Source organism: Lactuca saligna, chromosome 1 (genome assembly GCF_052625555.1).
Source record: "Lactuca saligna cultivar CGN05327 chromosome 1, ASM5262555v1, whole genome shotgun sequence".
NCBI lineage: Eukaryota > Viridiplantae > Streptophyta > Magnoliopsida > Asterales > Asteraceae > Lactuca > Lactuca saligna.
The window spans coordinates 27,755,463-27,766,808 of record NC_136417.1 but is presented as its reverse complement, the minus strand read 5'-3'; the positions used below and the strand labels follow the sequence as shown (position 1 = coordinate 27,766,808).

General features: G+C 33.9%; 2 protein-coding genes and 1 non-coding gene across 3 annotated transcripts; all 3 read left to right on the top strand.

Annotated features, from left to right (window-relative positions):
* Nucleotides 1–4,246: 4,246 nt before the first annotated feature.
* LOC145004075 (uncharacterized) lies at nucleotides 4,247–5,309 on the top strand. Its single transcript, XM_078962978.1, has 2 exons — nucleotides 4,247–4,969; nucleotides 5,181–5,309. The coding sequence occupies exons 1-2, from the start codon at nucleotides 4,247–4,249 to the stop codon at nucleotides 5,307–5,309; spliced, it is 852 nt and encodes a 283-aa protein (XP_078819104.1).
* Nucleotides 5,310–6,301: 992 nt separating this feature from the next.
* LOC145004067 (uncharacterized) lies at nucleotides 6,302–7,529 on the top strand. The gene is made up of 2 exons (XM_078962971.1): nucleotides 6,302–7,006; nucleotides 7,392–7,529. The coding sequence occupies exons 1-2, from the start codon at nucleotides 6,302–6,304 to the stop codon at nucleotides 7,527–7,529; spliced, it is 843 nt and encodes a 280-aa protein (XP_078819097.1).
* A 944-nt stretch (nucleotides 7,530–8,473) lies between these two features.
* Nucleotides 8,474–8,576, top strand: LOC145027887 (U6 spliceosomal RNA). The gene has a single exon (XR_013675650.1). It is a non-coding gene; the product is annotated as a U6 spliceosomal RNA (small nuclear RNA).
* Nucleotides 8,577–11,346: the final 2,770 nt, after the last annotated feature.

The window sequence follows — 11,346 nt, the reverse complement described above, 5'->3', positions numbered from 1 at the left end:
ACCTCCTCTATAAATATTAATCACTTATTCCCTTAAGTTAGAAGCTTAAAACTTCATATCTGGATCTCCTAAGTGACTTAATGGATAAAGTTTCCAACTTTATCCATTTTCATGGTGTAAAATCTTCTATACACTAAACATAACTCTAAAGTGACCAAAACTCATGCATAACACGAATGGAATGCATGCAACCATATTATTCTATCATTAACCAATTCCAGAAGTCATAATAATCACTCATAAGGTTCTATAGTTCTCCAAACTCCAAGAACACAAAGAGAAGGAACCAAAAGCTTCTAAAATGACAAAAAAAACTAGATCTAAAGAAATAGACGACAAGGTTGGAACTTTATACTCACAAAGGTCCAAAAATATGATGAAAATGTTGGATCTAGGTTCCAACAAAGCTTCATTGCACCAAGAGTAACCTACTTTTCCTTCAATCCTCACAAAATGAAGCTAGGGTTTTGGGTGATGATACATATATAGGAATGATGGTTGCCTAATGAGGCACACCCTAAGGGTAATTCCCTTTAAATAGGGCCCAAAGGCCGAGAATTAGGGTTTATCTTAAGAGCTAATGTAACATCCCCATCTGACACGTATCACAATATTGTCCGCTTCGGGCCACTCGGCACGAGGACTTCCCAGGGGGTCACCCATCCTGGTACTACTCCCGCCCGAGCACGCTTAACTGCAGAGTTCTTATGGGATCTGCTGCCCTCACGGCTTTAAAACGCGTTGTGTTAGGGAAGGTATCCACACCCCTTATAAGGAATGCTTAATTCTCCTTCCCAGCCGATGTGGGATCAGATCTAACCCACTTTCACCCCCATTATAAGGTTCGATGTCCCCATCGAACACATCGACTCGTGCCCTGGCTCTGATACCATTTGTAACATCCCCCTCTGACACGTATCACAATATTGTCCGCTTTGGGCCACTCGGCACGAGGACTTCCCAGGGGGTCACCCATCTTGGTACTACTCCCGCCCGAGCACGGGTCGATGTGTTCGACAGGGACGTCGAACCCTATAATGGGGGGTGAAGGTGGGTTGCACCTGATCCTACATCGGCTTGGAAGGAGAACGAAACATCTCCTTATAAGGGGTGTGGATACCTTCCTTGTCACAACGCGTTTTAAAGCCGTGAGGGCAGTAGATCCCATAAGAACTCTGCAGTTAAGCGTGCTCGGGCGGGAGTAGTACCGGGATGGGTGACCCCCTGGGAAGTCCTCGTGCCGAGTGGCCCAAAGCGGACAATATTGTGATACGTGCCAGAGGGGGGGTGTTACAGCTAAGGCGCACAACACTTTTATAGAAGCGCATCGTGTTAACTACGTGTCAAGCGCACCACACCCAACTATTGATCCGTTGCGCCTAATATGCACTAATATTATATATATATATATATATATATATATATATATATATATATATATATATATATATATATATATATATATATATATATAATTTGTGTAATTTATTTGTAGTAAACAAGAAATCAATAGTAATAATATAGGGTGATTATATATTCACCCCTCTAGTTGTTTTTTATACCATCTAATCTGATGATATGTCTTGTATTTTTTTCGTACTGTTTTGTTTTTTATCTTTTGTTTATTATTATTATTATTATTAAAAGTCATTATTTTTATTATTTAAAAGACATTAATAATAAAATTAAAATATATAATATTGCAAAGTATAAATATGTTTTATTTACTATCACGTACATTCATTCTTTGAATATTACAAATATTATGTGGTGAAATTGTTGATGAAATGTAGGCATTCAATAAGCACTATACATGATTTCTAATCTTACAAAATGTTGTGATCTCCAGTCAAAATGACAAAATACTAGGCATTATTAGATATGTTCTTTTTAAGTCAACATTCACATGATGACTCAATAGTGGACTATTCATGTTTTTTGTTTGTAAATATTAATAGTAAGGTGACAATAGAGTGACTCTAATTAGTTGCGAACAACACTTCTTTATTTTCATATATAACCGATCCTCCTTTCCTCTTTTATTTTCTTGTTAATTAGTGTTAGTGGTAATATAATTCAGCCGTTAAAAATTAATTTTATGATCATGAGAGGCTACATGATTTGTAAAGTCTTGCGAAACACATGTCAATGGTAAAAAAGCAAAAAAATTGAAACCATATGAACTACTAACATGATAAAAAAGAAAAGATAACTATTGAACTCGTGATTTTTTGTAAACTAATTGAATAAGCATAAAAATTTGTATAATAATAATAATAATAATAATAATAATAATAATAATAATAATAATGAAAAATATCAAACAAACAAACAAAAAACAATTTCCAATAAATAATAAAAGGTGTGTATTTGATAAAACTAAAACCAAAAAATAAAAAATAAATTAATTTAATGCGACAACTTTAGTTTTATTGGTATTAAGGTGTTACGATATATCTATCACTAACCATAAATATGATGAGTTCAATGTCTAAGGCATCTAATCACCGTACAAAATCACATTAGGATGGTATCCCTAACACTACGCATCATCATTTTTAATTAAAATTAAAAAAAATGCATGATTTTTGATTAAAATAAAAACGTTAGTATATTAAAAAAAATTACATTCATTAAAAGTTAAAAAGAGTACCGAAGTTTCAAAAAAAAATACGAAAATTAAAATAATAATAATAATAATAATAATAAAACCAAACATAAAAAACAAACACTGAAAAATAAAATTAGGTCCTATTCCTATATCTCGTTTGAACAATTTCTTTCATCGAAAGAAATATCTTCAAATCTCTGCTATCGTAGTTAATTTTTTAAAGTTGATTTTTTAGTTGAACTGATCTAATGATAGGTTTTTGGTTCAATTGGTTTGGCCGTCGGTTCAACCATTGGTCTACGTCTAGCAGTGGTGTGCATCGGTCTTCGAATTGTGTACATTCCAAATTAATTAATCGATCGAGCTATTCAATTTTCTTTGGAAATAGACTAGTATCTTTAAGAAAAAAATTATAAGTGTAATATTTGTTTTGTAATAAATATTTTTGTAATAAAGATAAAAATTATAAGTGTAATATTTGTTTTGAGTTGGATTATTGTTGTAACATTTAGGTTGTATTTGGCACGCCACAATTAGTTTATTTCAAGCTTTTTTGAGTTGTCAAACAATGTTTGATAAGCGAAAAAACTAATTTTTAAAAAGCTATTTGGAGCTTTTCAGGAGATTTTTTTTACAAATTTCTCAAATATATCCTTAATTAATTATAGAAAACTTATTTTGGAAACTACAATTTTATGTAATTTTATATATTTCAACTAGCTTTTACTAAATACTTTTTTTATCGGCTAACAGTTAGCTTTTTAACTATTAACTAACACCCCAATCATAGCCTTAATGTTAGAGCGTAGTAACTAAAGATGAAATATGATAAATAGTTAAAAGAGGTAAACGGAGTATTGGGATAAACAAGCATTTCACGAAAAAGAACGGGTGCAGCCGAAGATTTCAAGGGCGGGGTCAGGCAAGTCTTTCTTCGTCATGTTTGACTCCATTAACATCTATAAAAATAAATATTGTCATCATAATAACGTTTATTTTTGATATTCAGTTTTTATAATATAATTAAATGGGGTTTTTTTTTTCCATTAAAATCATTTTCACTTAAAAAAACAAAATATTTAATTTTACCTAACACTAAAGAGCCGAAGAATATCCAGATAGATCATTGTTCTATTTTATCTAACTTGAAGGTTAATGGACAATTTCCACTAAACAAAAGGACTTTAATGCAAGTGATAAATATTTAGGGCCAATATTTGCCAAATTGTTCGTAGCCTGAGGTCCTATTACTCATTAACTCCTACAAGTAAGGGTTATAGTTATTGACCTGGTCATCAACTTCTGCACTTTGTGAAAATAACTTCCTCGTAACCCACCGTTAAGGGGTATTTAAGTAATTTCAAGTATAGTGTTGAGACTTGAGATACGAAAAGGACAATATCCATCTTCCTCAGGTAATCTTCGCTCTCTCACTGTCTTTTTGACTCCTCTCCAATGGTGTCTTCCTTGTTCTTTTCATTACACACTTATTAATTGCATTTTATTATATTAATTATCCTTTAATTCTATGTTAATTGCAACTTAATTACTTTCAGTTTATTTAACCTTTTCGTAATGAATTATATGGCTTTTTTTTTTTGTTGCAGATACATAAGTAAATTATTCATCACGTCAATGGCTCTCAGCTTCTACAACAATTGGTCAGGCCATGACGCCGCCTACTCCTCTATTTTCCGGCCACCGTCACCATCGCCGGAGCTGTATACTTTCCATGAAGACTATACATTTTACGATACCGGATTCAGCCCACTTTTCGACCCTAACTACAGCAACAATCTAGAGGTAATTCCCAGTTTGGGGTCCTGTAATTATTCAGATGTTCTCCCATCAGTTATACCCACCGGAAATGTATTGCTTCCGTCGCCGGAATTACTTCAAGTCTCGAGCTTTACATATCAAGATCCTTACTACAACGTACCCAACTCGGGTGCTTCTGATCATGCACATTTGTCCCAATTTTGTACGGAGTATAGAATGGTGCCGGAGATACCATCAGAACTGCCGCCATTGCCAGAAATCTACCAAGGTGGTGGTTGTGCTGCTACTTTGCCTCCTTGGTATGACTCTAGATACGGGAATCGAATCGATCAGGATGAGGAGAGCTGTAATGTACTAGTGAAGAAGCAGAATGTAGGTAACGGAAGAAGGAGCTTATCAGCGCAGAGTATGGCGGCGAGAGTGAGGCGGAGGAAGATAAGCGAGAAGACGCAAGAGCTAGGAAAGCTTATTCCCGGCGGCCATAAGATGAACACGGCGGAGATGTTTCAAGCTGCTTTCAAGTACATCAAGTTCTTGCAGGCTCAAGCTGGTGTTCTAAAACTCATGAACTCAATTCCGGTAATTAAATTTGTACTACTATATCCATGCATATCACAATTGTGAGTATATATATGAACTAGGTATTGAAGAAACAACTATAAAAGAAAGAAAATTTTCAATCTTTATTGCATGTGTGTGGTAACTAAGGTTTTTATTTTTTTTTTATTTTTTATTTTTATTCTAATTATGGGTTTTATAAAAAGTTAACGAAAGTTATGGTTTTCTGCAGGAAACTGAAGAACTGTTGCGTAATGGCGAAATGCAAGGCTTGGTGACTTGTACTTTGATGCAAGAGAAGTTGTACACTGAAGAGAATTGCATTGTGTCGAAACATTTTGCAGAAACCCCAAGCAAATGATCATCAACCTGAAACCAACAATTAACTGCTTTTTTTTTTTTTTTTTTTTTTTTTTTTTTTTTTTTTTTCTAATTTAGTTAATAATATATTTAATTTATTTAGTAGTTTATTTTGGTATAGTAGTTACTAGTGAATTTAGGCTTAATTCCCTCTTTTTCAAGGGTATGTTGGATCTTCATTTTTTTTTTCCTTTATCTTGTAAATATGTAATCTCATTTTCAAGAGAAAGGAATTAATATTTCATGATAAGTTCCGGATTGCTTTTACAAGTTTACCTCATTATTGCATTATTTCATGATAAGAAATTATTGAATATCTTATACGAGTTTTGTTTAGTAGGTAATATATGTAGTTAATGATATGTATCTGTTATTAATTAAGTAATAAACTAATACTTAATAAGTTACAAAACTAACATTCTTTTATCTGTTAAGTAAAGTTTGTAATATTTTGAAGGAAATTTATACATATATTGGTAGTGTTAATATATTATTTATATGTTTTGCATACAATACATATATACAATGAACATATATGACTGAAGCATACACGACTATAAAATGAAAGTAACATGCTAAATATTGTTTTATAGACTTATATCCAAAAACTTTAGCAAATCAAACTATGATTTAGAAATCTGATTATATTTTCAACAGTTGAAAGTAAATGTAATGTTTGATTATCCATGTCCAGAAGTCTTGTGAGGATTCTTTAACAAATAATTACTTATTAATTTACAAGTTAATAACTTTTTGCAAAAGAATCGATTACATAAGGTTAGTTTGCATAGACTAAGGGACCAAATTGTAACGTTTTCGTAGTGTGGGGGTGTGTAAGTAAAACTAGCCTTAATCAGTTAATCTTCTCCTGGTTTTTAGGGGGGACGTTAATCCCCTATTGACTAGTTCTCACATGCACGTTCCTCAACCCCCTTTATATAGTTTATTAAGCTAATGGTCCACTCACATTCAATAAAAGCTCTTCCATCGTCAATGGCGGCTTTCAGCTTCACCACCAACTGCCACTGGCCAACATTCCAGCAACTCCACCAAGACACCGCCGTCTTCCCTCCATCACCGGAGCTCTTAAGTTTCCATGACAACTTTACCTTTTCCGATACTTGCATCAACAACCCATTGTCATTGGAGTCGAACCATCACTTCTCAAGCTTCAACAATGGAGTCACCACTACCAACCTCTCATTTCACAGTCCCGTCAGATACCCCACTTTATCATCATCTTATTTGCCACCCATCACCACCCAACAACATCGCTTACCGAAGCCATTACCAGACCTTACCCAATTATCCAGCTTTACTCATGGCCACTATTCTCCGTATCCCCAAAATCCTAATGTATGGCCCATGGAGCAGTTGCAGCCGGAACTGCCACCATTGCCGGAAATCTACCGGTATGGTGGTTCTGCAGTTGATCCTGTGATGGATACGTTTCAGGTTAAGGAGAGTAATGATGTACATGTGACGACAGGGAATCGTAATGTATGGGGGAGGTTATCAGCGCAGAGTATGGCGGCGAGAGTTAGGAGGCGGAGGATAAGCGAGAAGACATTAGAGCTAGGGAAGCTGGTACCCGGTGGTCATCGGATGAACACGGCGGAGATGTTTCAGGCGGCTTTCAAGTACGTTAAGTTCTTGCAAGCTCAAGTTGGTGTTCTGCAACACATCGGCTCATCTCAGGTACTTCACCGATTACTTTTTTGCCTTTTTCATATCAAACACTAATTTGGATTTTTCATTTTTCATATTAAAATAAAGTTATACACTTCATGGGTCAATTTAAGATTTGACCAGTTTTAAACCGAAATTAAGTTTTTTGGTTTCATTATGTTTTATTTTTTACATGTAAGTAATATATATTTACATAGTATATATAAGCAAAGAAAATACAAACACAATCGAGATTCGAGACTTTGAACCCAAGAATTTATGGGGCAAAAATGTTACTTGGAAAATAGTAAGGGCCAAAATGAGAGAGAACTAGAAAACTAGGGTTTAAGTTTGTTAATTGGCAAAAAGTAGAGGTCAAAATGAATTTTACATTTTCTTTCACGATGATATGCAGGAACAAAGTGAAGAACTTCACGCTTTGGTTACGTCCCCTTCCGTTCAAGAGAAGTTATATCATGCGGAGAAGTGCATTGTAACCCGGACACTTGGGGAATCCTTGGCCGTTGATCATCAAGGAATCAATGATAAATGATCTCAAGAGTTGATTTGCCTTTGCAGTTTGCAGCACAAGAGTTGTTATAGAGATAGAGAAGTGCATAGTGTAGGATTTTTATCTAGAATGTCTTCTATATATACTATTTTTGTTTTATATTTATCATCAATATTTGTATGAGATGGTGAAAAGTGAAATTACAAATAAATGGAACGATAGAAGTAGAGGATTAATTAGGCTATTTTTATTTCATTGTTATTACTGGAGTAAATTACAGAAATGCTTCATTCATGTGATTGACAAAAGGTTGTACTCTTGATCCAAGTTTTATTTGTTTTATTTCAAAGGCACATCCCCACCTCAGCTCGAGTTCTTTGAAAAATATAAATCTAAGGTTATCATCATCACATCATGAGTTTGTTTGCAGGTGTTATTGAGTTAACTAATTTCTTCATATATTGTTTGATTTTGCAGATGGGGTTTTGAAAAAGGTTGCAACTTGTTGATTTTTGGAGGTTTGATTTTATTATCAAAGGTAGAAAATGTTGATGTCTTATAACGTTGGTGTAGAATTCGTTTAGGGATAATGATTTAGGAGGGTAATTAGGTTTCCAGTTTGTCCGTATTAAGTCACTAAGGTTTTTTTTTTTATTATTTTTATTATTATTATTATTATTATTATTTTTGCGAACGTATTAGACAAATATGGTTGTTATTACCGTTTTAACCGGTAAAAAGACTATTTCTAAACGGTAATAACAACCATATTGGTATAATATGCAAAAAAAAAAAAAAAAAAAAAAAAACCCTTAGTGATCTAATACGGACAAACTGTAAACCTAATTACCCTCCTAAGTCATTAACCCTAAATTTAAAGACATTGAGAATATATGATCATCAATAGTAAACTAGTTTGTTTAGAACTTGTGTCGTCCCATATAACCTGCTACACCTCTATACGACGAAGCTCTTCATCTATAGTCGTCCCTTTGGGGACATCCGATAAAATTGGAATGATACAGAGAAGATTAGCATGGCCCATACGCAAGGATGACACACACAAATCGAGAAATGGTCCAATTTTTTTTAAACCCTTCGTCGTCTTCTCTAGAACCCTAATTCTATTTTCAAACGCTAATAGAGTTCAATTGCAATTCTTACATTTCGGTAGTTCATCTACTGAAGTCATGATCATACAATATGAGGATTCCATGGTCAGATTGATCTTCTTGTTGATGTCTTCAACCATTTGTGGCAAGTAAGGGTGATATTTCTTTTTATAAAGTCTCCTTTAAGTTTTTTACTTTTCCTGTCATTAAGTTTCATGCTTTATAAACTTCTGTTTATGTGTTGTATATAGTCTGTATGTGTTTGTTTATGTGTTGATTTTTTGATTAATTTTGAAACTTCAGTTTCTTAGTTCATGTTGTGGTTTTGCTTTTTATAAAATAATTGATAATAGGCATCCTCTGCAAGTCCCTGTTGGTTTTACATTTCCATTCGTTATCAAATGTAGACATTGATTGGAGGTATCAAAGTGAGATTGTATTTGTACATATGGATGTGGTCATGTAAACATTTAAATGACAAAAAAGAAGTTATTGATAAAATGTTGCATATTTATGTAATGAAGATCATCAATCATATGAGTTTTTGGACTTAGAAGTTCTGGAAGGGTTGTGAAATAAGTTTAAATGGAAACAACCATTTTCAGTCAAAGAAGTCACTCACATTGATTAGTAAGCATTTTTCTAAATAATTAGGGTTAATGACTTAGGAGGGTAATAAGGTTTCCATTTTGTCCGTATTAGGTCACTAAGGTGTTTTTTTTGTGTGTATTAGACCAATATGGTTGTTATTAACGTTTAGAAATAGTATTTTTTTTACCGGTTTTAACCGGTAAAAAGGACTATTTCTATAAGTTAATAACAATCATATTGGTCTAATACGCACAAAAAAAAACCTTAGTGACCTAATGCGGACAAACTGGAAACCTTATTACCCTCCTAAGTCATTATCCCATTCGTTTATACAAAAGGTTTAATGCGAGAGTGAAGCTTTTGAGTCTTTTGGATGATCATTCCACTGTTAAATTGAGCATTTAGCAAAAGTATCCTGCTTTCAACCCGCAATCTCAACACTTTCTTTAACTCTAACATTGTTTCTCTCAACCTGAGTGATTTTAATTAAAAAAAAAAAAGAAATACCAAAGTTAATCACTTCGTTGGATGTTTGATTATGATCAGTTTGATCTTATCTTTCAATATTTTATTGATTATAAATACCTAAAGTATATTTTTGTTCGAATTTTGATTTTGAGCGGTGTGGTTGTCTACTCCATATTGTGTATATACTTCATAACATATGTTTTAGAAATCCAGTGGTAGATTTATTTGTTGGATGTTACTAGCTATAGGTTGGGTATGTGACGTAGGTGTTTGTTTGTTTGTTGTAGGGTTTTGAGTTTTGGTTTTAGATTTTGATTCGGGTTTTGATTTCTTTTTTGTGTGTATATTTCTTTTGTTCTCTTGTTGGGAAGAAACTTGGATCCTCCAAAATCTTCCAGAAACTACATGAGAGATTAAGAAGAAGCTAGCCCAAACATCCCTTCAAAGAAGATAGATGAAGAAAACTGAAGAAAAAAAAAGATATGATCTTCATTATCTAGGTTTATGTTCATCTGGTTTCTCATGTTTCATGAAGATGAAGAAAACATTAAATATTGATTAATTGATTTATAGATTGAGGCATAGAGCATGGAAAACTAATATGCAGTGAAGAAGGCTACAAGCTTGGGTTTGCGGTCGAGGAAGACAAAGAGGGGGTGGACTTTAGAGGTGCACAAAAAAAACCAAAAACATGTTCATGATCCGAATTTGGTTTATGATCCGAAACATCTAAACCGACAGTTTTCATAGCCTTGAGATTATTTTTGTTGAACTCGGTTTGATAACCGGTTTGAGAAACTATCATTTTCCTTTTTTATTTTTATTTCTTTTATACCCAATAACCATATATTTGTTGTTTCCAAAAAAAAACCATATAACAGTTCTTTGCATAAAAAACCATTTTACCCTTCATTATTTAATATATATATATATAGGTGGTGGATGTTTTAGTTTAATCACATCCTTCAAAAACACTTACATATCTCTAAAATTTTGAAAACGCAAATGCCTACATGTGTAATGCCCTTTTTTGAATTGTTTCCTATGCAGGGTGGTGACCCGAAGACTGAGTATCATTAGGATTAGGGCCTTTGAGGAAAGAATATTTAGACCCATTTGAATGTGGGTAATGTAATTTGGATTACCCAGGTGTTCGGTTTGTGTTTTGGAGCCAAGGGGTATTTCGGTAAAGTGTCAGTTTGGGCTTTTATGGAAATTGGATTTTTGTTTGGGAAGTTTTAAGGTAAGTATGAGTTGATAAAGTGTAGAGCTTCTCGTTACCTTTTCGTAGATATAAGGATCGTTGGAAATAGACTTATAACGATGAAGTTATGACCTTCAGAAGTTTGGTGATTTTGGGTTTAACCGGGTACGCGGGGCGTCACACAAGTGTACGCATGGCATACTGGTGAGAAGGCCAATACGCAGGGTGTACATTGGCGTATGCTAGGAGTATTAAGGAAAATGATCGTGCTTGCCTTATGTAGTACGTTGGGCATACCAGAAGTACACAGGATGTACTCCAGTCAGACCCAAACCCTAATTTAGGGTCTTTGACTCTATTTAAGCTCCTTAACTCACCACCAAACCTTATTATCTTCAGCCTTCATCCCTCCAAACCCTAGAAATGAAACCCTAGCCCCCATTTGAGTGATTTTTGAGCTTTTGGTGGTATTTCATTTTTTTGG

Bases quoted from the DNA above. Each gene is read 5' to 3' on its own strand.
- LOC145004075 (XM_078962978.1), top strand. From the start codon at position 4,247: ATGGCTCTCAGCTTCTACAACAATTGGTCAGGCCATGACGCCGCCTAC. The intron at 4,970-5,180 runs GTAATTAAATTT...GGTTTTCTGCAG, and splicing joins AACTCATGAACTCAATTCCG to GAAACTGAAGAACTGTTGCG.
- LOC145004067 (XM_078962971.1), top strand. From the start codon at position 6,302: ATGGCGGCTTTCAGCTTCACCACCAACTGCCACTGGCCAACATTCCAG. The intron at 7,007-7,391 runs GTACTTCACCGA...GATGATATGCAG, and splicing joins AACACATCGGCTCATCTCAG to GAACAAAGTGAAGAACTTCA.